The sequence below is a fragment of the Tachysurus fulvidraco genome, chromosome 6, assembly GCF_022655615.1.
Source record: "Tachysurus fulvidraco isolate hzauxx_2018 chromosome 6, HZAU_PFXX_2.0, whole genome shotgun sequence".
Classification (NCBI taxonomy): Eukaryota; Metazoa; Chordata; class Actinopteri; order Siluriformes; family Bagridae; genus Tachysurus; species Tachysurus fulvidraco.
Genome location: NC_062523.1, coordinates 11053710 through 11081388, shown reverse-complemented (window position 1 = coordinate 11081388; position 27679 = coordinate 11053710). Strand labels below are relative to the sequence as shown.

The window sequence follows — 27679 nt, the reverse complement described above, 5'->3', positions numbered from 1 at the left end:
GGACACTCAAAGACTTGTTAGTTGCTTTTCTTTTGCATACTATAACAAATATAGGTTACACTTGTTTATGACTTTAGCCTGGATTTTGTCTTACTGTCTATGAACTCTATGTAAATTTGACTACATGTGTTATTTAACTTACATGTATAATAAAACTAGGTATAAAAGAGCATGTTATGAGCCTGTGTGGGGTCCTTTAATGACTGATTTATGTTAGTAACAAAAAAAAAAAAGAACAATACAGACTGTCAGGATTATACACCACATGCACACACATTCATTTGCATGTTCAAATAATAATAGGGTGTGTAACCAGGAAAAGAGGGCACTAAAGGAGGGACATCAAGTTCTACCTTTGAATCTGTGCTTGTGTTAAAAAAGTAATGAATATTTTTTTTACATGAGAACATTTTGTATTATTACTATATTAATAGTGGTATTTTACTGGCAGTTGTATCGTATAATTTTATATCTTTTACTGTACATTAAATATTTATTTGCATAACAATCATTACAATGATATTTATAGGTCCTTAAAATAGCTAAGGGACTTGAGTGAAACTGCAGATTCATCAAATATCTCAGAAAAAATTCATGAATGTCAGAAAGACAATGCCGTGAAAAAGCTGCCTATCAACCAAATCGTTTTTCTTAAATAGTCTATTAAATTTCTATCCATTTATCACATATCTAATTAAACAATTTATATAAAAGTCAAACTAGTCTAAAAGATTTATTAGTTTCAAATTTGCCAAAAAAGTCATTGCATTAAGTTACTTCATTTTCTATAATAAAATGAACATAAACAAACAGATTCCTAATTTCACAATATGGCCAAGTCATGTACACTGTTGTGTAATGTGAGTGCCTGGAAAATACACATTCATGATGATTCCTGTTGTATCTCTTAAAACAGGCCCTTCGCTTTCTTCAGGTTCTTTTGTTTCCACAAGGGCATGCAGTAGAAATCCATTCGTGCAACACCCAAGACTAAAGCAAAGTCGTTTTCTGAGAGATATTCCTGAGGACACAGACAAGTAGGACACCATCTTGTTGTCAGAAGGACAGTTAAATATTTTTATTTCACATTGCTGTTAAATTCTATAATCTGATCGGTTCAATGTTGATTATTTTTTCTCTAACAAAAGCCCTCACAGTCTAAGTACAAGTGCAAGGCAAGTCACAGTTTGCGCTCATTCGGAAACATAATTGTTTCCATCATAATTGAATGGCAGATTTGAAATAAATATGTGCTGCTATTTAGCCATTTAGCCATTTATTTAACATTTATGGAAGAGTCTTTAGTGTCAGAGCTTTGCCAAGTTCTGTATGTTTTCTGCTATCGGGACAGTTTTCTGGAGAGAGGACACAAGAGGACATTGCAATGTTCTGTTTATTGTTAACATTACTAGTGCTGTTTATTTGATTAGACTGTTTATTGCTGCTATAATGTAACTCATAACAGGAAATAGTGTAGGATGTGTTGGTCATCAAGAAAGAAATATTGAAATAAATCATTTGTAGATATGATGTTATAAAACAAAACTTTCATCTATCAGTTATGGGTATATGCAAATACCTCTCTTCTGGCAGGGTCGACACCTTCAGGCAGGCTCTCTATTGAACAGTTCACCAAGTTTGCCGCTGGATATTGTGGCAGTGTACTGGGGGACATGGATACCTTTCCAGAATTCACTTGGTGTGAGTTGGTGTGAGAGTTTGTCAGGTCCTAAATTTACAACACTCTGTTTAGTTTCAGATGGTCACCAGAGAACAAGTTTAATAAAGAAAAATACATGATAACCCACCACTGTAATATTAATAACCTCTGTTGCATCTCCAAGCTCAGACTTCAGTTCCTCATAGGACTTTCCACCCTAAGAAAAAAGAGACATTTCAGCTTGAAATGTTTACTTAACTCAATTATTTTCAACTCATGTATCATGCAATAGTCATAGCAAATGTTAAACATTTTCAAATGTGCATACGCTCCACATGTAAGGGTCCCAGGCAAGAAACCAGCCGGTGAAGGTCGGTGGCTCGAACCCCTGCTTGACCACTATGATTGGGGTGTCTGAGTCACGTCCAGCAGGATGGCTTTTCAGGTACTCTTGTGCTGTAATAACAGAATCTGTCTTCTCTTTGTCATTTGATCCTTTACCAATCCACAAGAATATCTGATATATGGAGAAGAATTTATTTTTGGTTAATTGACAAATCAAAATTGTATACAAACATGAACTCAAAGCTTTTTCAGAATTTTTACAAAAAGAATTTTCTTTTTTTTTGTGTTATTGGTAATAGAACCAAATACCTTTGGATGAAATGGACTTTTATCATGTTTTTTAATCTATCATTAGCAGTACATAGATGAGTTATATTCTGTGATGTTGCTGAATGTTTTTGGGGAAAGGACCACTTACCTCATCCCAGGTATCTAGCAACATGATGTCATCCTCATCCAAGTCAGCCTGGTTAAAGTTTGTAATTTCAGTTGCAATGAATGTGCCAGTCTGATTAGAGCACTCAAAGAGGCGGGGAGTGATCTGAGTGGTTTCATCCTGCAGTCTAGTCATGAGAACCAAAAACAGAGCTTAATTAAAATGTCAGGTATTAGGAATATCTGCCGATATTTGACTATTTTACATCATTTCTTTATATAAAATAAAATAACCTTTTGCCACTGGCATACTGAGACTTTCCGCCAAGGTTAACCCAGAATTCAGCAGGTTCCTGACCCTCTGCTATGACCTGCTTCTCTCTCTTGGAAATGATGTCAGCCAGAGATTTAGCCATCTCTCTTTCATCCCCACTACAGCCCTACAGAAAAAGAGCATCATATGACTATACTTAGAGTTTATTATTAGGTTATCTTCGATAACTGTTTTGAGTTGTGGTGAATTATGCCTAGAACACTATGCCTAGCATGTGAAAACACTTCATCACAGCTACTGCACTAAACACTTGTACACACTCATTTACAGTTAGGGTCAATTGGCTGGCTGGCATTGACACCGACCTTTCCATACCACAGGAAGCAACAGTTGGGGGTGCTGAGCACAAACACGTCATTGGAGTTGAGTGAGGAAGAGCGAGCGGCCACCTCGACTGCACGTGTGTTGAACTCATTTGAGCCATGAATGTGGAACAGTCTTGGTCCTGATGGACCATAAGAGGAGTCGTCTTTAGCACTACCTTCCTATGAATCGACAGGATACAATTAAGACTACATACAGCCAAAAAGAGATAAAAGATATAAAATATATACATAAATATACAATATACACAAATATATATAAATTATCTAAAATTTTCAAACGGATCAGAGGCTATGACCTGATGGAGGCTATGATTTGAATATTTAGTCACAACAAATAAAACAAATTGTTGATACTGCCTTCTACATTGCCAGTGCACATGTTTTTGCCAACAATACCTTTGCTATAATTTCTGAATGCTTATACAGCAGTTAAACATCAGTTAATAGTAAATTACATCATTCAGCCTGCAGCCTCATTCCTATAGCTGAATCGTACCTGTGCTGAAAATGCTTGTGCGACATTGCGTAATGTAACTGTTAAAATTAATTAAATATTTTAAAGTGTTTTAGTGCAAATGCAGAGGAGCAGAGGAGTACTTTAGAAAGTAGTGCACAAGACGTTCTCATACACAAATGTAGTTTTTTGAGGTTGTGGGGACAAAATGAGTCATTGTGGTATTGACAACCCCCAAAAGGCTTATACCCACCTCATAAATAACCATCTTGCCCTTGAAAATGGCCATAAGGTGCATGGGCTCCTTCCCCATAGGCACTCGAACTTGCACTGGTTCTCCATTATACTTCTGGTCCAGAATGACTGCTTGATATGCAGATGCTGTCAGTTCTGCTGTGCTTGCATGACGACCCTGAAGCAATGCATTAAAGGTACAGTCTGTAAACGGCTTGCACAAATATGACTGAACAGAGAATGTGAAAAACAATATGATGAACATTGCACTGTGACAGGTATAGAATAATGTTCACACATACTTGCCACATGTACAGGATGTAGTATATTTTGTTGTTGACTTCATATTTGTAGAGAATGAGGTAGCAGTCACCACCATAGAAGTGCCCCAGCCACTTTCTGTCTACAGAAACTAGTTCATTGTCCTGTATTCTCCATACCTGTAAGACAAAAAGGACATCTTGCTTAAACTGCTTCTGGACTGATTTCACAACTGTGTTTAAAAAACATCAACTTCCCCTTGTGCTAATGGCACGTGACACTTATGTAATAATGAGAATGAAGACACTAACATGATACAGTCAGAACACCCTGACCTGCTGTTCTGCAAGATACAAAAAAAGATCTGCATCCACACTCATGGTGGAATGATCTTAATGTTGAATATTCTTAGACCCTGGTTTATTTGTACTATTTTGTTTGCCTAATATTTAGCTGGAAGTACTGTATCTGTTAAATACTGTAAAAATAAGTAAATCCAATATGACACTCCAGAAATAATAATTATCATCAACTTTTGGATTATGTTTAGTAGACACATAATATTTTGTGTCTAGTACGGTATTCTGGGGGGGCACGGTGGCTTAGTGTTTAGCACGTTTGCCTCACACCTCCAGGGTCGGGGTTCGATTCCTTGTGTGTGTGGAGTTTGCATGTTCTCCCTGTGCCTCAGACATGCATGGTAGGTTGATTGGCATCTCTGGAAAATTGTCCGTAGTGTGTGAGTGTGTGAGTGAATGAGAGTGTGTGTGCCCTGCGATGGGTTGGCACTCCGTCCAGGGTGTATCCTGCCTTGATGCCCGATGACGCCTGAGATAGCCACACATTCGCTGTGACCCGAGGTGGTTTGGATAAGCTTTAGAAAATGAGTGAGTGAGTGATTGAGTAATACTGTATTCTAATTCTTTAGTTCTGGAGAAATACATAATCCACAGACTTTTGTACATTGGTAATTACAAGGAATTAAACAAATATATTTTAACCCATTCATTTCTGATGTCACAAATTACCCAGTCACTTTCTGGACAATTCAAAACTTAAATAAAACAGGAAAAAATTAAACTTTTACTGAAGATTTTACTGAAGATCTAGTAATATTTTTTCACCTCAGCCTCACCGGACCCATCATCCACCATTTTCTGCTGAGCTGCTATATCAGGCCTGGCATGCATTGATGTTGCATCAAACTTTACCTGTTCAACTTTGGCTACAGAGAAAAATATTTATAAGCATAAAGAATTTTTGGTTAGAAATGTAATTTAGATATTATTTTCTGTTCAGTAACTAAGCTGTGTTTTTCTTACCTATTTTCCCTACAGTATGTGTTGTGCCCAATCCAGTAGTTTGACCCTTCACTGTCCATTTCTGGAAGAGTTGCTTAAACACAGCAGACTCCGAACCATCATTTACTGTCTCCACATACGTAGACGGAGGATAATTTTTGGCCTTTTTGTATCCCTGAATAAAAAAAAAAAAAAAGTAACGTAAACAATAATGTATACCACATGTCTTTGCAAAGTATGGAATTATATTTAATTGTAGAAAATCATTTTAAAAATGAAATTCGAATTTGCAAACTCACTACAGTATATGAGTCAGTCATTTAGATTTTAAGGTCACAATGCTCAGATGTGTTTCTCACCTCAGCTTTCTCTAGTGCTTCTGACCTCTCCCTTTTGGATGACTTACGGCCTTTCCAGATAAAGATACGCAGTCCACCCTGATCCAGCAAATAACAGTCCTGCCAAAAAGAATAGATATGTCTTTAATGCAATATGTAGTATGTAAGTTCAGTAATCAAGGACATTGTTCATACCGTTTGATATGGATCTTCATTGATATTTTGCAACATTTATGATGCAAACAATTACAAGGAAATCTAAGTACATTCTCTGTGTTTAATGTGAATGTGCTAATTCCTAGTTCTGCTTTCCTGTCTCGCTTCTTAATTTGTCACTATTTCTCACTAATGGCCATTTGTTCTTTTTAAACTTTGACTTTGTCTACCACAGCACTGCTTTGAAGAAGTACGTTTGTTTCAATTCCTTATCTCCGGAGACTTTCTATCTTTTGTAACTTTACAATGATCCTATCATCGATTAAGATAGGGCTCATATCTATCTGCTTATTACGTTGTGACCCTTAGACCCCTAGGAAATGCATGTGCTCATTCGCAGTGTTTGACTTTTATGCAGTGTTAGAGACATTTATATCACAGTGGCCTTTGCACAGGGTTGTTCCCTCCCCCTGAGTTGGTGAAGCAGAGCGCATTATTCTGCTGGCTAATTACACAACAAGAAGCTGTTACAATTCATAATCCAATCCTTAAAACTATGCAATAACACACAGCAACATTCTGTTCAAGTAGATTTTTCTTCAAAAAGTTTGTACACCTAGAATTACATTGTGAAATGTAACACACAGGGCTCTGACACTTGTGCACATGAATTTGCTTTATATATTGGTTACTTTCCAATATAAGACAAATACAAGAACAACTATTTTCAGTATCTAAAACCTGTTGTACAATCAGCTACTGGGCCCTATCTTTTGTGGAGGTACAGGCGTTAATCTGGCAATAATTTTAAAAAAGGGTAAAATATATACAACATAAAGAGGTGTGTAGCTGATAACAATAAAATTGTTACCTGTTTTTTTATACGATTTTCTTGGTGCTCACATACCCTTATGCTGTCCTATATATTGTTCATTTTTCTTCCTCAAATTGCTTAAATCAGTAATGGTACTTTACTTATTCATCCTTTTAATTAGTTAATTATGATGTCATACTCAGGTAATAATTATGTGTTAATTTCAGCATTTATATTTTGTAATGTATTGCTATGTTATGTAAGTTGATTTAATTTTATGTACAATAATCCAGTCATTTGTATTTAATACCCAGGTGAAATAGTCCATTATATTGACCTAGGGAAACACAATTAGCTCACAATCAGATTATCACAAAAGATGCAAAAATTGTCCTCTTGAAACAACATTTTGCCCTGGTATCTACATGAATAGAGCAAGAATAAGCTGGAAAATCCTGCTGTTCCAAGCACATTTTGTATGTTATGCAATTTGTTGTTTTGCTCCAGTCACATCATTGCAGGTGCTTAATATATAGAACAGAACCCCAGAAAATATTGTCTACTATATTATTAAATATTAAGTTTGGCTTTGACATTCAGGTGATAAACAATATATCATGTAAAAGTCAGTTTTATTTATTTATTTATTTATTTATTTATTTACTTACTTACTTACTTACTTACTTACTTACTTAGTAAAGCATTTCAATATAAATATGTCTTGACATATTGTGCAAATGGTAAATAAACTTCTCTCTCGGTTACGTACATCTTTCTTCAAATGCATTCTCTACATTGTCATAAACAGTTAATTCACTACCACTGACTCAGTGTGAAATGAATTCTTTGCATTTTATTCAGCACCTTTTAAACGCTTTAAAACTATTTAACAGTTTAACACTTTTTGTTTCTTACCTCCGGATTTAGAAGGTCTTGTGTTAGTGGCTTCATGGCCACTTCCTGTATTAACAGATTACCATCAGCATCTGAAATGCTGCCCAACAGAAATGGACATATAAGTATTTATGAACTAATGCGATTTTTATCTAGTGATATGGTCAGTGGACATTTATATATGATATTTCTTTAAAAATAGATCTACATGTAAAGTGCTGTTTTAATGAACTTACTGAAAGAGTTTGATGCTAGACTTTATTTTCTCATCCACCACCTCATCTGGAATGGCTTCTTTAATGGTCCTTTGTTCACCCAAGACCTTTTTCATAAGTTTCATGGCATCCTTAGAAGAATCCTCATTCTCTCCCTCCACCACTGTTACTTGTGCTCGACCTCCTCTCTCTCGGTCACGGATATCTTTTGCTAAATTCATTCCCTACATGGACATGAACATTTAATTCTTAACTGGAATTGAGCTCTTCAAATTCTTTCTTTTTACTGTTTAAATCTACCATATATAGCCAATATATATTGTTTATTACTTGCAGAATTAATAGTAACTCTGTACCCTTAGCCTCTCCATCCGATTGCTATTCGGGCCATTCCACTGGATTATGATGTTTCCCAGGTCCAACAGGAACACGTCGCCTTTATTAAAGCTGTTCCAGCTCATATCCACCTGAGCACAGAGCAAAACAGATTCACACATAATGTCTTTTTTTATTTGAATGGATATGTTAGTTCACTATTGTATCAAGTAGCGGATTAAATATAATTTGGTATATCTTTAACAGCCATTCATCACTCAATTGTTTCCCTTATTTTTAAAATCACTCTTCTTTCTGGCCGGTTCGTACGTATGTATGTATGTATGTATGTATGTATGTATGTATGTATGTATGTATGTATGTATGTATGTATGTATGTATGTATGTATGAATGTATGTATGTATGTATGTATGTATGTATGTATGTATGTATGTAAGTGAAACATTGTTAAATAAAAGCCATATGAGAATCCTTGAGACATTTTTATTAACTGTAACATAAAAAAAACTTCCTGTATAGAAAATGTCTTGTAGCAGCTCTACATAGGTCTAGACAGTTTCTATTGATCTCGCATTTGAGAGATCAATGAACTTCCTGTCCTTATATGAAGTGTGAAACATCTTACCTCCCCTGCAATCACATTCTTTTTACCCTTCACATGCAGCAGTCTTTGGACATTGTACGTGTTGGTTTCCACTTGCTTCATCCCTGAAGCTACTCCACCCTTCTTATAACTGTAGGAAAGAAAACATAATTGATATAAAGTATAATTAATGTGCTTGTTTTATCTTTTACATAATAATCTAGAAGCCTACCAATTTCTGTCACAGTGATCTAAATGCAAAATTCATTGCTTGTAAATGAGAACACCCTGTGAAATTATCTGTTGTGATTGACTTGACTTGTAGTTACTGTACCAAGTTTATCATGAGATATGGCTGCGTTTTTGAAACACTAGTGCTCATACTTCTGGATCTTACTTCAGACTGTTTTTCAGACTGTTTTTCTCTTTCATATGCCTTCAACAGTCAGCCAAGTTCCTCTAACTGCATTTGTTTCAGTGTGTGAAGAATGGAACTTTCACTTTAACATGAGATCTTAAATCTCATGTTAAAGTGAGATCTTAAATCTCAAATTCTCATCTTGAATTCACTCTTGGCTAACACAAAGGTTAATCATTTTCAGATTAGATCAATGTAACTCTACTTTCCAGTGTCCTTTCAAATGCAACAGCTTATGCTTACATTTTAGTGCACTTCACTGCATTATCTAAATGATTCAATTCAAAACTACACACCCACTCACTATCTGAGCTTTCGGTGGCTTATGATATATGAACTCTATGCATGCCCACAGTGAAACACATCCAAGCTCTTATAAAGTGTTTGTCTTTGAAGTTATCAAAACCCCACAGATTAGTTTTTATTGTTGCATGCGTCTTGCATGTTTTTCCAAGTAACTCTGTACAATACCACCTGTCTAGTGGCTAAATATAAATGTAAATACATGAAGCAATCTAAGACATGAAGTGCCTTACATGATGCCTTGTTTGAAATAGCCTAGGAAAGTGGGGCTCTCATAGCCCTGGGTCTCCCGATGTTGCACTGCAGTGCCCCCCAGGTGCTCATCCATCATGGTAGTATAAATGGCTGCGGCCCCCTGCTCATCCACGGAGGTCGCCTTGCCCAGCCAGTAGTGAATGTCATAGGTGAAGGTGTTGTTGGTCTTTTGTGTCTGATTGAATACATGACACAGTCAGCACTCTACAGTATTTGACATTCTACAGGTTTTATTTAGTGTTTAATCATGTTCATTACTTGACTGATATCTTGCAGTGAATACATACATGTAGTATTAAGTAGCTGTCTCCTTCATAAAACTGTCCATATGTTTTAGGTGGGCAAGGTGCTAGTTCCATTTTCTGTCCATGATAAAAGAGAGATCTGATAAGTGAGATGTTAAGTGAGAAAAAACCTGTGAACATGAACATATTTACCGCAATGTTTTACTCAAATAACTTGTGTGCTGAAACCTCACCTCCACTCTCCATATCTGCAGACCTGGTGTGGTTTTATTGAGGACTTTTTTAACGTCGCTCTTTACTTCGATTTGTGGCATGATGGCGGCTGACGAACCAGGGACCTGAGACAGGACTCAAGAAGTTCATTACACTGATAAGAACTGTATTTACAGTATAGGAATTAAAAGTTTTACCAAATAAGACAGTCAAACTAAAATATTATGCTAATATTTTACTCTACCAGTTTTTATTTGCTTGTATATGAGGTCTTTCACATTCCTCCCAATGACAATTCTGCTTCCATTAGTTGTAGTATTAAACTTATTTCTCTCACAGTATCTCGGTGAGTCAAATAATTAGGGCATTTATTGTTACCATGATTGAGTCATTTGAGTTTTTTATCATTAGCATTTATGTCCTTAACTATTTGTATCATGTGTATTCATGATAATACTAATTTAAAGACTTCCTGTTTTATTAGAGTATATTTATGTACCATTTTTAACAATAGGCATAGTTACACAGCAGCTTTAAAGAATTCTACCTGTAGCTTTGGATACCTAATGAAGAAGCCAGAGGTGATGGTGGCAATAAATACTTCATCTTATTCTGGTTGACATTATATAATAGGATTATAAATCACTATGGTACACTGATGTAGAAGAGTAAAGGCAAACAATACTGAGTGTGTTAAAATCAGGTTCAGTATAGGCATATTGTGAATGATATAGTTAAGATGAGGACAAATGAGTATATTAAAGCAGCAGTTCTAAGGAACAAGTCTATGGTATCGGGAAGTTCTAATATTTATAGTCTTCATGTGAGATGATGAACAAGAGCTGAACGTCACAACTACAGCAACTCAAAGCAGAAGTGAGAAAATGACTATAATCTTTACTATTACTTTATTCTTGAATTGTATTTCCCAATTGTAATTTTATCAAAGTTGTTTCCATATTAGAACATAGATACTGCAGAGTTTGTGAGTCACAGGCACCAAAAAAGGTACTGAGGCTGGAAATAACCTTTTAACCTAACTTCTGCATTTAGCCCACTGCTTATTTGCACCATTATTCTGTAATTATAGTAGATGTAAATGATGAGAAATAATTTGTTTCTATAATGCTTATTGCATAATAATAAATATGAAAAGTGGATACATGTAAATAAGATTTTGAAAATGTACTACACCAAAAAAGGAGGAAGTGTTTTGAACATCTTTCACAGGAAGTAAAGTTGATGATAAACTGAAAGCTGTAAAGTGTTACCGGAGTGTTTGTTTAGTGTGTCCCTTGTATGTGCACACACTACCCAGCTGTTTCAATATGCTGTGGCTCATATATTTAGTATTAGATAATTTAATAGAGACAACACTTGTGTCTTTTGTTCTTTGACTCACACACCCTCAGGCCTCAAAACCACAAGCAATGCCCAGTCTGTTCCCTAAATGTTTTCTGTTTTTGTTAAAAAAGAGTAGCAGTGTTATTCAGAATCCAACAAGAGACAGCTGTCCAATACTGTTTTGGACATGTCTAACCTCCATTGGTTAATATTGTTAACTTGAAAGTGGGACAGCTTTTTAGTTAAACTAAACTAAACCATCATTGACTACACTCATGTTTTAGAGAATGCAACACTTTGGTATCATAAATTACAGCTAAACTTTAAGAGTACAGTCAAAATGTAATATATTTTATATAATACCAGAACCTCAAGGTCATCAAGGTCAGTTTTAGGATTGTGATAACTTTTATGGTTTAATTACTCCTCCCACCATTTATATACTACCCTGGCTGCAGTGACTCATTAGAATCTTTTAAAGGTTGCATTGGAAGTCTAATCTAATAAGGGAGGGACCGAGCTGCTGAAGTAATGACAGACTGACTTTGCCATGACAGCCTTAATACATTTTGCTTAATATCGTTAAATGATATTTATTTAGTTCTGCCGTTACTATGTTTGCCAATTGACATGATCCAGTCTGATTGCCACGTAAATGTCCTTCTGCCGCATCCATTTTTTCATCCAATGTTTCACAACTGGACTCTAAATAAGCATTAAACTTGAGTTCTTCCAGAAAACCACATCATTATTTTATGTTAAAAGCCCAAATGTACAAGAGTTAGCCTATATATTAGCTCTTTATGATATAGTCAAGCTAATTTAAAAAGCTCATTTTAAAAAATATTAAAGCTAACTGTTCTCCATTTGCTATGTTATTTAGACTTTGTATCATCTACAGCATAGCCACACCCTTAACAAATGGTGTTCAAAAGCTGTCGGTGTTGACGTGGACATCGTTTTATCCAACACCCACAAAACGGAGATTAATATAACAATTTCAGAACGATGTTCCATGGCACAGCCACATAATCAGCACAATCAGAGTTCTTATGGATGTAAGCACCACATACATGATCATCTTTATTTTATGATTGCAATATTGATTCAGTGGTGATGTGAACTTTTGCAACCTTAAACAGATTGGAAATAACTTCAAAAACTATTTCAGTTTTCCTGAACAAATACCTGAATCCACATGGAGGATTGGTATTCCAGTAATCTGGGGTGCATTCACATCAGCACATCAGATATTTATGTAATCATTCATGTATTTCTATATTTGAGTGATCATTAAGCTAACTAGAAACTATTATAAATATGTTGTTTGGAGAGCACCACGGAAGTGGACTCACCTGCATAGATACACTTACCTAGAAAGAGAGAGGCAGAAGAGAAGTGCTACAGGATTGAGCAGATGGTGTCGGAGTGGCTGTAATGCTCGCTCCCTACTTTACAGCCCCTGCACTTTGCCTCTCAAACTGGCTGTGTTTTTCCAACCACTCAGGGTGATGCTTGCCTTTTATGGTTAGTGTATGGGATCTACATACAGGTGTGTGTATTGTGTGTGTGTGTTTTTATTGACAGCTAGTTTGTTCAGATCCAGGATTGGATGTTCAGGAACAGTTAATATTATGGTCGCTGTTTGAGGCAATTTTGGATGAGATTCATTGAAGCACCAAAGTGTCAAAAAAAGACTTACAGTTACTAACGTGAAGCCCAATAGTGAAGGCAAACAAAACCAACCAAACAAAAAAACACCCCAAAACTTTGTACTTAAATCTTGAATGGAATGCAGGAATGCATAAATGCTTAACCCTTCCCCTACCGTACACTTTCTGAACTTCCATCAAAGTTTCTTCAAGTTTAGTATTTGATTAGATTATCTGATCGCATTAGTGCACTGGAATACATGTTATGTTATGCAGGTTTTATAAGATGATTAACACTGTTCTAATGACTAAATTTAAGTATTTCTTCACATGCACAAATGCACTCAAATGCTTGGTCAAATTTGTATCTAATGATGTGACATCAGAGTTCTTACACTACCTCTTCAAATATTAAACAAAAAAAGTTAAAAAAGTTTGCTTAGACCTTTTTAAGCTACACTAACCTAGTTTTAGTCATTAATATCACCATGCCAAGAACTGACTCGCAAAAACCTTTTCATTTTCTGAAAACCTTAGGAATGAACTCAGTAATTATCCCTTTTTTAAAAAAAACCCAAAAAACACAGATTTACAGTTCAGAAACTGTTTGCAGAATTTTTTTATTCATGGTTCAGGCTTCATTTGGGAAAATAGTTTGTCTTAAATGGTCTTGTTGTGTGTCTGTGAGATATGCAGTGCATTTTCCACAGCTTTTGTTCTGCCCCACTCATGCAGCAACCTGAGCATGACAACACTAGATCCCTTGTGAATGACGTTGTTTATGAGAGGTGCTTTGGAAAACATATCGAGAGTATCTTTTCTGATTTATAATTTGCAAGTTATTCAATAACCTCTGACCTTACCCCACACATACACACACACATACATACATACATACACACACACACACACACACACACCCTTTTGAAGTTGGGCACAAAGCTTAGAATGATCACAACAGGTTAACTATTCACACATTCACAGACGTCATTTGTTGTCGTAAACGATTAACCAAAGCAATTGCTTGTTGTACTAAAAATACAAACTCCTTATTTTTTTACCTATAACTTTGTTTTGGTATGATATAAGTATCATCCTACCTGTTTCTGGGACTGTGAATGTGTGTGATTGTCTCCTTGACAGCAGAGTCTCAGCTAGTTTCACTCCTTGTTGTGAACTTCAGCCTCCAGTTCACCATTGCACCTCTCCTGATCCTCAGATTCATTAACTAGCTCTGCCATGGAGGACTTGCCAGGGCAGGGCTCATTGCTGAGCTCTGGCCACTGGTGCCTCAGAGACCCTCTCCCCTTTCATTACAGAATTCACTGATTAGCTTCATGCCTCTCTTTTTGTGTGTTCAATATAGAAAACAACTAAATGTAAATTTTTAATCTAGGAAACTCCTCACCTGTCATTAGATTTCACTGGATAATTCATAACAATTACTCGATAACGTGTTAGGAGGAATAACCGAATATTAAACTTCACGTTCACTGGGATAAATTGGCATGATTTAAAGAAACTATTGACTTTCTGAATTTTGTCATCTAAGAACAACAACTTTGTCCTTTTCCTCTGGAAGTGAAACATCAACCATCATGAAAAAGTCAAAAACTTTATTTAAATATTAAATTTGCTTTAAACATACATAGATTTTCTAGACACAAAAGATCATACAAAAGTCATAGCTGCTAATTATATACAATGAGCTGATACTGAACAACAATTTAACAATGTAAATTAAAACACTGAATATTTATATGCTGAATAAGTGATAACAGATGAGCAAAATACAAAATGTCACAGTCACAAAACTCTTCCCAGAGGATCTCTATCCAAGTCCCTGAGAAGCAATCATGGGCTACAAAACACTGATTACTGTGCTCAGGTGTTCAAGTAACAGTGTTATTTTCCCAGCACAGAGGAAGGTGCAAAATGTGGACTGGAAAAGCAAGCTAAAGAATTGGATTAGAAATGTGTAATCCATTTAATGGATTTATTTTAAACAACTTTGTTCATCTAATCCAGTACTACCTTAGGAGTCTCCAGTAAATGCTGGATTTGCCACAGTTGTGGTTGCTTTCTGAAATAATGGATTTTCACTCTGGAGGGAGAGAGAGAGAGAGAGAGAGAGAGAGAGAGAGAGAGAGAGAGAGAGAGAGAGAGAGAGAGAGAGAGAGAGAGAGGGTTATGTTTAGGGTTAGCTAAAAAAAAGTACAATTCAATATTAATTACATTTATTACATTTTATTTATTTATTTATTTTTAAATTTATTTGTTTGTTTATTTATTTATTTATTTATTTTATTTATTTTGCCATTAAATTCCATTAATATGCATTATACCCCCTAAAGATATAAAACATACTTTTGCCCATTGACGGCGCTGTGCTTCCTTTTCAAACCTCTTCCATTCTTTTAAGTCATTTATATAAAATATTGCTTTAATGAGGATGAGGATTAGAAGTCCAATCAATGCCACGGCAGCAAGGGATCCACCCACGATGAGTCCAACATTCGGTCCCTGAGGACATTCTATTACACAGCATTGTACAGAGATAATAAAATGATAAGTTTTGACACACTTAGACACACTTAGTCAAAGTCTGTTTTGGTTTAGCTGCATTTGAAAATTTGTGCAACAATCAATCACTGTAGAAATGTGTAAATCTGAAGAAATTAATATTTTGGTAATAAGAAATAAGCTTATATAGTACACATAAAATACAGTTCATAGTGATTCACGGCAAGTGAATAGATTTTACGACTGATACTGAATACCGTTGAAGCTGATTTTCTGTAAAAACATATTAATGGCAGACAGCTGGATATAGCTTTTGGCTATTAAATAATAAAATGGTAATTAAGAGTTTTTGGCAAAGAGCTACTTAACATTTTGTACATGATTATTGAAAATGTTGCAAGCCACCATTTGTTGATACTAAGCCACAATTACGAACATGGTCACCGTGCTTGATTAGATTTACCTCTGTCCTTGAGGACCTTTACAAAATATTTGTCAAATCCGTCTTGTTCAGTCATTGAGAAGATCATCCGGCAGCCCAGGCTGTCCTTCACTTGACACTCCCTTTTTGCCAGTTTCTCCTCAACTGTAATCGTAAGGTTTTTGCAGGATGATTTGCAGTTCTTCTCTAATGGCCCTGTCCCAAATGCACTGCATTCAACACAGTTCCTAATGTTTAAAAAAGGGATGTGAATAGCAGTGTTGGAAATGAATGCATGAAACATTTGCAGAAATAATGAAGGTCTGTGGAAGAATTAGAATTACTGTACTTGAGTCAACATGATTAAGCACCATATAACAGTGACATAATTTTAGGTAGTCCATTTTTATTAAATATTCTTCAAAGAGTCAACATTTTCAATAGAATGACAAAAGATATCATAAGATGTCTTTTGTTTATAATCCATTAATGATCTGAATTCTTTTATAATCCCTCCTATTACAATTCCAAATATAACAATTAAAATATATTGACAGGCCAATCAAACATCATAAACTGGTCTACCTGAATAAAATTAAAAGGAAAGGACCATCAAACGATAGCTGATATATGACAGAGTACTTACTATCCTAATAAATTGTTATGTTTTTAAAAGGCTGAAAGGCTGTGGCGCATGAATAGATGTTGAAGGTAGTCTGAGGTTTTTCTTACCCTGACTCTTGGCATGGCAGTTTGCACGTAAGACACGTTTCACACGTATGTCCGCTGTATAACCGCTCACATTCACACTTGTTGCACAGACATTTACCACGTCCATGACACACGGTTTCTCCTGTCAGGCAACTTTCGTTAGATTTCTTGCACTGACAGGCTGTTCCTTCATAGCCTTTATAGCATTTACATTCTCCACACCTGCAATCCCCTCGACCTGAGGAAAATTCATAAATTCGCTGTGAATGCCTGTTTGATGTGCTGGGTGTGAAACCTCTTTTGGTATGTATATGTGTGTGTCAGTACCTCCACACAGTTTGTTGCCGTCTTTTTCACAATGTTCATCATCGCATTCACAGTAAAGACCGTAATAGGTTCTGCCCCCCTCGGTTTGGTGGCACTTGCACAATCCACACTCGCAGTCTCCACGGCCCTCACACTCTGTTCCATTGTCTTTGCGGCACTGGGCTTTCAGAGCGGCCTCATCTTTGTTACGCAAGTTGCACTCACACCTCTGCCCCAGGAAACCAGAATTACAACTAAGGAGAGAAAGAACCATGAAGTATTACATATAAACACTGTTTGTTCATTGTGAATAAGATAGGAATGGTAAACAGGTGTGATAGTTTGATCTTATGTACACTGTTATAAATATTATGACACATTAGACTAGATGCTCAGGACACAATATTAGTACAGTGTAATCTAGTGCAGTGTAATTATTGAAATTGTATTTTTTTAATATATGATTTGGTAGTGCAGACTGTGCCTTCAACATAGAGAATATGGAACTGATAAAAGTGGGTAAAATTTGAAGAACTTGGGCGGAAGTTCTGGGATGCTTATTTTAATGCTGGATAATCCGACCCCTTAATAAAGTAACATTATGCTGGCAAATTTACAGAAAAAATGCTTCAAATCTATTTAGGAGGAATTACATTATGCAGAAAGACAACAATCAAAACACACAGCCAGTACAACCAAGAACTTCATCAGGGAAAGGTTTTTGACTGGTCAAGTCAATCAACAGACCTTAACACAATTGAACATGCATTTCACATTCTTAAGAGAAAACTGAAGTGAGAAAACAACAAAACAAAGAACACCCGAATGATGCTGTAGAAGTATAATCCTGGATAAAAATCACAAAATAAGAATGTATCAGTTTGTTGATGTCAGTGGGACACTGATACGATGCAGATATTACAAGCAAGGGATATGTGTAATAAAGAAACCACATATGAAGTGTTATTTACATTCATTTACTCCTAAGCTGTTACTCCAGTACTTATGCTTTTTGTGGTTTCCCACCAAAGCTATAATGTCCTAATTTATTTAACACATACAGTACGTCTAGATGTGGACTAAAGCTTCAGCTAAATGAGGTAAATGGCATGAATTGTGAATTACACTAATTGAAAAATTACCAAGGACAAAAATGACAGCACCATCAATAACAGCAAATGAACAACAGAAGTTCAGAACAGAAGGTGAGATTGTCCCGTACCTGCATGTGCCGCAGACGATTTTGCCTTGATTATTACAGTACTTATGCACGCCATTCAGATTGTCACACTCACACTCACATCGTGTTTTAACCCTAACCACCAGTTTTTCATTGAACCCCAATAGACTTATGCTGAAAGTCTCGTTCTCTAGGCATGTTTCTGCCTTTACAGTCACCTTGAAAGTCACCTAAAGAGAAAAAAAACAAGGACGTGACATGATATATTTATGGTAAATACAGTGTGTGCACACATAATTCATGATGTTCATAATTCATGATGCATATGTAATATGTACACTAAATCACTGTCAAGATAATTGGGCTTTACTTTTACAAATGAACAATTTAAATACAATGTTTAGATGAATATTAAATAGATCTATTAATAGCCTGAATGCTGGTTTGTGTGCTGTGTTATGTTACCTCATTACCAATGGCGACATTATTGCATATCCCCTTATAACTAGGCTTTTGTCCACCTTCACAATTTGATGTGAATGTTACTGATATGCCTTTTGGGAGTCCCTCATGGGTTACAATTATATTAGAGGAGAGTTTCTATAAGAATAATAGCAGATAATAATCATAATTTGTAGAAAATATCATAATGTCGTATAATAGTCATAAAAATTCAAAGAAAAAAACTTGCATCTATCTATCTATTGATCGATATATATATATATATATATATATATATATATATACACACACACACACACACACACACACACACACACACACACACACACACACACACACATATAGATAGATAGATAGATAGATAGATAGATAGATAGATAGATAGATAGATAGATAGATAGATAGATAGATAGATAGATAGATAGATAGATACTGTATATAGTTATATAGTTAATACAAAGAAATGTCAGTAATTATATGTGAAGGTTTGTAAAAAGAAACATTCCTTACATTGTATGCATCCTCAATTAGTTTTACCACATTGCTTGAATCTGTACTTAGTACTCCAACTACTGATTTAGGAATTAGTTTACTCAGCTCCTTGAGAAGAAAACATGCTTATATCAAAAACATTTTATATCACAAAGGATATTGCTTATATTAATATTTATTAATTCAATTAAAAACTAAGAGTATATCACTCACTTTATATATTTCTGCCACATCGTCGGTTACAGCAAAAATAGGCTGTATATTTTGCGCTTCCAAATTTCTGGCAATCTGACCAACAGATGGATAATCCTGACAGAGACAGGTAAATCAAGACACATTTTATTTAAGGAAATACTTTCAAGAAAACATCGAAGCTTTCAAAGATTCTCTATTCCTCTACTTCAGGAGTATTCAGACTTACCCAGGTGTTGCTCTTGCTATACATGTTGCGAGTATCCAGCTGACAATTCTCTTGGTTGGGTTCCAGAATCCCAGCAAGTTTCCCATCACCTGCCATGTGGAAGCCAGCATCAGTGGCCAGCACCAGCAGCCGTGTGCTGTTTCCCCAGCCGATCTTATCCTGTGCATGATACAAAAATGGTACTACTGCATGACTATTTCTGTGTCAGTCTGGGGAAACCCTATATATGACCCTGTGGGTGAATGCTTAAAAAAAAAAGAAGCCAAAAATAAGCAAAATATTGAGTCAGTAATATACTTTGACAGAACTGATTAAATTATCTAGCTAGTATTACCCAAGTTTGAGGAGAGAATAAGGCAGCAATGTTGGTTTTCAAGTAAATTATGCTGTAAATACTGGTGGGGCAAAAATAGTGGCTCAAAAACAAAAGAAAAATCCAACAGCAGCCCGCAAACATTTCCTGACCAACCTGAACAACCTGGAGCTATTCCATATTCTGCCAAGAGGAATATGAGCCAAACTCTCTTTGTAACTGCGTACAAAGCTGCTATATATGTAGCCCTAAAGACATAAAGCTGTTACTGCAACATAAGTTGGCTTAAGAAAATATTCTTGTGTGAGGGCTTAATTCTTATCCAAGCAAGAATTTTCAAAAACAACAGTGTCACCAAAAAATAACTTACTTTGAGTTCTAGTGTTTGTATCTAACCTACACAACTGATCATATGGCAGCAGCACAATGCAAAAAAGTCTTGGAGACTTTGTCCTGTAAAATTGTCAGAAACTGCTAATCTTTATGGAATTTATCACATATGGTTGAAAATAATAATTATTTAAGTTACTATAGACTTCCTGTCTGCTTGTGCCAGTCTGGTCAATCAATGCTGATCTTTCTCATTAACAGAGGGTTCCAGTCAGCATACTGGGCATAGTATATATATATATATATATATATATATATATATATATATATATATATATATATATATATATATATATATATATATTACAGTACAGACCAAAAGTTTGGACACACCCATTCAAAGAGTTTTCTTTACTTTCATGACTGTGAAAATTGTAGATTCACACTGAAGGCATCAAAACTATGAATTAATGCATGTGGAATTATATACATAACAAAAAAGTGTGAAAAAAAAAGACCCCAAACACACCTCAGGCTGTGTAAGGGCTATTTGACCATGAAGGAGAGTGATAGGGTGCTGCGCCAGATGACCTGGCCCCCACAGTCACCAGACCTGAACCCAATCAAGATGGTTTGGGGTGAGCTGGACCGCAGAGTGAAGGCAAAAGGGCCAACAAGTGCTAATCATCTCTGGGAACTCCTTCAAGACTGTTGGAAGACCATTTCAGGTGACTACCTCTTGAAGCTCATCAAGAGAATGCCAAGAGTGTGCAAAGCAGTAATCAAAGCAAAAGGTGGCTACTTTGAAGAACCTAGAATATGACATATTTTCAGTTGTTTCACACTTTTTTGTTATGAACTAAATGTTCTCTTTGAATGAGAAGGTGTGTCCAAACTTTTGGTCTATATTGTATGTATATTTGCATGATTTTATGCATTGTGAAAATGCCACAAGATTGGTTGATTGAATGACTGGAAAACTGATGTACAGGATTGTATATATGTGTGCATATGTGTGCATATGTGTGCATATGTGTGTGTGTGTGTGTGTGTGTGTGTGTGTGTGTGTGTGTGTGTGTGTGTGTGTGTATGTGTGTGTGTGTGTGTGTGTCCTAATCTAAGCAAATGAAGGGCCGACACGATTGTATAAAAGTAACTTTGTATAAAGCGATTGTATAAAATATTGAACCATGAAAATGTATTATAAATGTCTCAAGATATCTATAAACTATTATAAATAGTCTCACCACACAGGTGATAACTTGCATCATGGCATCAAGACCTCCCTCTGGGATGTCCAAGTTCCCAGATATATTCTGTTGAGAGACCATATCATTGAATCTTTTAACATCCTGTGTCAGACTGAGGACATGCTGAAAGCCAAATGCCGGCTGACATTTCACTTCAGAGGCTGGACAAGGCTTTTTCAACTTCTCTTCGGATGTGTCAGTGAATGGAAGAACTGTTTTATCAACAAATGAGCCAAAGCCTGCAAGAATAAAGGACATGGTAATGACATGCACCTGGCATCTTAGGATTAAAACAGATATGGTCATGTCAAAAGAAAAAATCCACCCTGAACAACTTGTGTATTAATTTCTGAACTGACCATTTTTATTTAAATGTTCTGCATATTGATCTATAGGTTATAAGTTTTTTTATGTCTTTTATGTCTGAGTTTATTATTGTACCAACACGGCAAGCCCCCCACCTCCCCACCCCATTAGCTTGGTAAACCACCCGTTGCTGACCCTGAGTCACATCTTATATTTAAACATCTTATATTTGAAGATAGACATATTTAATGTGTTACAGGGTGATGTTTTCTTTTACTCTACTTATCATATGTTCTTTTACCTATCCTTGCATTTCCAGTAATTTTCTGCAGGCGGTCAAGTATCTTTATTCCCAGGCTTTTCACATTATTCAAGTCATCACCCATTGAGTAGGACAAATCCATCAGATAGTACAAATCAACAGGGTAACCCTCTGCCCTTTTAAATTTGAGATCAAAGGAATAGGCATGTCCTGAAAAACAAAATTTATTTCAAAATCACATTTTAGTGTTAAAAATAATTAAAGCAAGTTTTTGTTATTTAATCAACACACCTTATAAGTCCACATAAGCACACTGATTACTTCATTTGGAGCATAGGGTGGCCCTGCTTTAAAGTAGATATATATGTATTGTTCTGCCATTTTTAGGTAACATACCTGGTCGTAAATTGAGTTCAATTTCTTGTGGCTGCAACTGAACTGGACTTTTCGTCTTGTCTGTCGTGCTTGTCAGTGGTCTGTTCTGAATGTTTCTTAAGTCACTGGGTGGGTTGATTATCTTTTTCTCTGGGCAGCCTTTTTTTATAAGGTTTTTCTCTGTGTCACATCGTACTGCTTCCGGCTCTCCAGGCTTGGTGAAATTCTGTGTTATTAAAATATCAAGACCCATTCTTAATGCAAAGCCCGCGGCATATAAAGTAGATTGTAATAAGTGAAATAAATGTGCCAGTGAAATAACTGTGGAAAATTGTGGAATTCTAGAGCATGGTCATGTTAACACTACACTGAAGGTATCCACAAAGTAATCATTATAATGATTCATTTTATCTGATTCATTTCAACTGATCATTTTATCAAAGGAAAAACAATAAAGTTTTTCCTTTGATAAAATGATCAGTGATGAGTATAATGAGGTTTTTTTCATAGCTCTTCATGATATTTAAGCATTTCAGTCGGGCTAGAGTAGAAATTTCTGTATAAATAACATTAATTTTATTTGATTATATAAAATATATAATATAATCTAATATAATATATATTATATTATTTTATATTTCTGAGCAGAATCATAAAACATTTATTATTTTATGGTTCAGTTCATTTCTGTTTAATCCAGATGATGTTATGCCATTAGATGAATTCATTATGCACATTTCAAATCCTTTCATTACAAATGGAACGTTCATTTAATAAGAAACTGTCTACATAAATTTAACACCATGGTGTTCAAGGTGTTGAATCCATTAACTGGTGTTATAAAATCGCTGGGATAATTCAGTACAGTGTTCATGATAAGTTAACGTTAATATCATCATATGCAGTAGAAATAGGTTATTAGTTTAATGTGTATATAATGTAGCCTACTCACCAAGTCCTGGCACCAAGTGCATCCTGGTCCAGACTTAATGCAGTCATTACATGTCACCACCAATGATTTTATACATTCCTCCTGAGAGTAGACTGGTACAAAATCATAAAAATGAAATCAAATGTGTATTTTACATAAGATAATATGCATTTCTTCAGTGAGTTAAAACTAATCATACATTATGCACTGTATATAAACTATCTAATTCATGGTCATATTAATTTAACTTTACCATGTTGTCCAAATAACAGCAGGAGAATGATCTTCGATGCCTGTGGCATTTTCTGATGGAAAACATCAAATTTTTTAATATTAATGATAAAACAACAATGGCAATTTACAGATCCTTTAAAAAAAATAAAAACCCTCTACACACAAAGGTGCATTTAACTATTGCTATAACTTGCTTTAGTGAAGAACACTGTCTTATTGTTTATACTGTTTTTTTTAATTGACCTGATATAATGTCATTTATTATTAGATGACATTCATGTGCTTCATAATAATCCATCACTTTTTACATAAGGTTGATCAACATAGAAACACTATGGTGCTAGTTAATTAATTCTATTCCATTTAAACAACAGAAAAAGTAATAATAATGTTATCATAACTAGGGTTGGGTATCAAAAGAAATTTTCCGGTTCCGATTCCAGTTCTTCCTTACGATTCCCGGTTCTGATTCCGATTCCATAATAAAAGGAATGTGAAAAATAATGCACAATACTTAAACAATTCCATTTGTGTTTATTAATCACTCTTTAAATATTTTGAACAGAGCATTTCAATTTTAAGATCCAGAATTACAATTTACCAAAACAGTTAGCAATTTTTCTGAAGGAAAATGAACATGTTCGCTTTCTCTGGGAGAAGACGAGACCTTTCCTGGCTTATTGTATCTCCAGCTGTGGAGAAAACCCTCTCAGAGGGAGTAGATTTGCTTCATGGTTGTAGCTTTGGAAATGAATCCGCACTTTAGACTTTTTTTTAAACATGTTTAACACAAAACGTACCTCAGCACAGCAGCATGAGTGACTGATTTCTGTGGTAAGTTGCATTAATTTGGTTGCATGAGTGTAAACAGTGTAAACGATTAATATTCATGAGGTAAGACATGGCTATTTAAATTGACCGCTCCCAGCGCTTTGGCCGTCATTACATCCGCGTTTGGAACCGAAACTTAAAAATACCGTGCGGTTCCGGTTAAAAAATAGAACCGGTTCTCGGTTCCCTAACCCTTGCTCCTCAGTCGTGGCCGGCCCGAGACTGAACCCATAGGGTTAGGAGTCAAACTCTCTAACCATTAGGCCACAACTTCCCCCTTTCCCCATATATATATATATATAGATATATATATATATATAGATATAGATATATATATATAGATATATATATATAGATATATATATATATATATATAGATATATATATATATAGATATATATATATATATATATATATATATATATATATATATATATATATATATATATCTATATATGTGTGTGTGTGTGTGTGTGTGTGTGTGTGTGTGTGTGTGTGTGTGTGTGTGTGTATATACATATATATATATTACCACTTCTTCTTCTTCTTCTTCTTCTTCTTCTTCTTCTTCTTCTTCTTCTTCTTCTAGGTATTATTATTATTATTATTATTATTATTATTATTATTATTATTATTATTATTATTATAGAAACATCCGGACTTGGACTCAACTAAGCAGCTGTTAATGTATCTTTTTTGTTGCTGTCAGTATGCAAGAGGAAGCAACACACTTTAAAAAAGAAGGGATATGAGAATATGAAATATAAATAAAAAAATTCCCTGTACATAGCTTAAGTTGTCATGGACATCAACACTGAAAGTAACAAATCATTTTAAAATCTTCCAGTTGCTCATAATTAGCATTTCCTTGACTTGATGAAGTTATTATTTTTTTTTCAGATTTTTTTAGCAATGAGATATGTGACAATAATGTGAACACAGATGGAAAGATCACTTTATGGTTAGGGTTTTGTGACATTTGATTGCATCTAGGAAGTGTTAAAATTTCGCGTGTTGCAAAGAAGGGCGTTAGAAAGTTCTGCTCTGCACATCGCAACTGTGAACAGGAAACTGGTCACACATTTATAGCTTTACATGTCTTGTAAAGTCATTAATTCCACTGATCATTTTCTACCACCCAATGACATGTTTTGCCACAACCACAACCACAAAATAAGACAATACAAACTTTCCAATGTCCAAATAGTTTACATACTTTCATTTTACTGGTAAAAAAGCAAACAAACAAAAAATATAATATGAAATAATGTATATAATTTATACTTTCGTAAGAGAGAGAGAGAGAGAGAGAGAGAGAGAGAGAGAGAGAGAAAGAGAGAGAGAGAGAAAAGAATGTTCCCACTGGACCTAAAAGATTCACAGGAACTAAACACTCCATATAATTAATTAAGGATTTCAATTTATTTCCTGGTTAAAACAAACAAAAAATAACACGAAAGCACTTAATTTGCTAGCTCTCGTTATTCATTATACCCAAATATATAATTAACTTCGTACTTACAGATGTTGAAATTACGTGGTTTAGATAGTTCACATGCACTGTTCACTTCCTGTCACAAAAGACTGTTACTACAGCAGGCAAGATGAAGAGTGTAGACATGTAGCCTATTTGGTAGATAGGAAGCGGAGGAAGCAGACCGCCCTATTACAACAAATGGGAGGGAAATGTTACAGAGAAGTGAAAGAAAAAGTTTCAGACTGCTTAACAACCAAAAACCACCACAAAGCCATACTTTTGAAGTTACTGAACACTGTTTTTGTTTTGCATTAGATTTAGTTATAGGGACACTTGATTTTAATGAACATTTCTTCTATTTCTTCACATCTGGCCTAGTTTATTACTACACTAAGCAAGATGTCTTTGAATGTGTACATGCCAAGAGGCAAAATTAGAAATCCTTTCGTAAGCATTCAAAGCCTGAATGTATCTACACATGCAGCAATTGCAACACCTATCAGCCAAATGCGCAGACAGAAAAAATGTGTAAACACTGAGCACGCAACAAAACTGACACAATGATATCTTACCTGATAATATAGATACTTATTCCAAGTACAAGAATTATTCAAATACACCTTGTAGTTTTTAAGATATACTCATTTATATTTGAGCATTTTGTTTTCAAGCAAGAGGCACAAAGGCCTAGAGTTGAACAGGTTGAGTAAATAGTCTAGTGTATGTCACAGTTCATTGGAAGAATGTAATGTTGCATTGTGAGGCATTTAATGAAGCTACAGTGATCTGAAAGTGACTGATTTTTTATTTTTTTGAACGTTTGTCACACTTTAATGTTTCAGATCATCAAACAAATTATTAAGGGAAAACAAAATCCAAACCCACATGCCCCTGTGTAAAAAGTGCCTGCCCCTAACCCCCCCTTAATAACAAAAACCTTCATTTAAAAACTGCATGTTGTGTTTACTTGTGTTATCTTTGAATAATATATAAATTTGTTTGATGATCTGAAACATTAAAGTGTGACATGCAAAAAAAGAAAAAACATCAGTCACTTGTGCAAGCATCATTGGCTTCAGACAATTTAAAGCAGATTTGCATAAAATCTATTAGACAGGAATTTCAGTTATATTACAATCTATATATTTAAAGGTATCTTAATGACTTATACCTGACTCAGACCTTCATAATGTGCAGTAAGTCTGTCCTAAAGAATATCACTACTTGAACAGCATTTTTATATGAAATTCGTTGCTAAGATTTACAAATAAATACAAAACACATTTAAATGTTTTTAATTCAGTTCTATTTTAATTGTATAGCACTTTTAACTATGGGCATTTTTCCAAAGAAGCAATCTTTAGCTGCAGTTTCAGCAGTTTTGACATTTAAGGAAGCTACAGTGATGTGAAAGTGACTGATTTTTTATTTTTTTGAACGTTTGTCACACTTTAATGTTTCAGATCATCAAACAAATTATTAAGGGAAAACAAAATCCAAACCCACATGCCCCTGTGTAAAAAGTGCTTGCCCCTAACCCCCCTCCCCCCATAACAAAAACCTTCATTTAAAAACTGCATGTTGTGTTTACTTGTGTTATCTTTGATTAATATTTAAATTTGTTTGATGATCTGAAACATTAAAGTGTGACATGCAAAAAAAGAAAAAACATCAGTCACTTGTGCAAGCATCATTGGCTTCAGACCATTTAAAGCAGATTTGCATAAAATCTATTACACAGGAATTTCAGTTATATTACAATCTATATATTTAAAGGTATCTTAATGACTTATACCT

At 35.0% G+C, this 27679-nt stretch overlaps 2 protein-coding genes across 5 annotated transcripts; both read right to left on the bottom strand.

The window, feature by feature from the left end:
- Positions 1-174: 174 nt before the first annotated feature.
- On the bottom strand, positions 175-14302 carry vil1 (villin 1). Of its 3 annotated transcripts, none has more exons than XM_027164135.2 (20): positions 14158-14302; positions 10082-10186; positions 9891-9965; positions 9582-9778; positions 8670-8778; positions 8064-8174; positions 7729-7931; positions 7514-7592; positions 5650-5748; positions 5312-5465; positions 5114-5214; positions 4031-4168; positions 3748-3906; positions 3020-3199; positions 2675-2820; positions 2424-2568; positions 1989-2177; positions 1809-1877; positions 1580-1729; positions 175-1021 (listed from the first exon to the last, which is right to left on the bottom strand). In XM_027164135.2, exons 2-20 carry the CDS (start codon positions 10160-10162, stop codon positions 908-910), a joined length of 2499 nt encoding a protein of 832 aa, XP_027019936.1. In that variant the 5' UTR covers positions 10163-10186; positions 14158-14302; the 3' UTR covers positions 175-907. The 3 variants fall into 3 exon arrangements, with proteins under 3 accessions (XP_027019936.1, XP_027019935.1, XP_047670671.1); XM_027164134.2 differs by lacking the exon at positions 14158-14302 and adding an exon at positions 12779-13003; XM_047814715.1 differs by lacking the exon at positions 14158-14302 and having other exon boundaries at positions 9891-9987; positions 10082-10158.
- A 356-nt stretch (positions 14303-14658) lies between these two features.
- Positions 14659-26056, bottom strand: itgb2 (integrin, beta 2). Of its 2 annotated transcripts, none has more exons than XM_027164136.2 (16): positions 25928-26056; positions 23594-23645; positions 23362-23453; positions 22431-22635; positions 22074-22244; positions 21464-21705; positions 19574-19732; positions 19366-19461; positions 19171-19260; positions 18664-18798; positions 18241-18428; positions 17040-17272; positions 16734-16950; positions 16044-16249; positions 15425-15591; positions 14659-15161 (listed from the first exon to the last, which is right to left on the bottom strand). In XM_027164136.2, the coding sequence occupies exons 2-16, from the start codon at positions 23640-23642 to the stop codon at positions 15093-15095; spliced, it is 2319 nt and encodes a 772-aa protein (XP_027019937.1). In that variant the 5' UTR covers positions 23643-23645; positions 25928-26056; the 3' UTR covers positions 14659-15092. The 2 variants fall into 2 exon arrangements, with proteins under 2 accessions (XP_027019937.1, XP_047670672.1); XM_047814716.1 differs by lacking the exon at positions 25928-26056 and adding an exon at positions 24938-24983.
- Positions 26057-27679: the final 1623 nt, after the last annotated feature.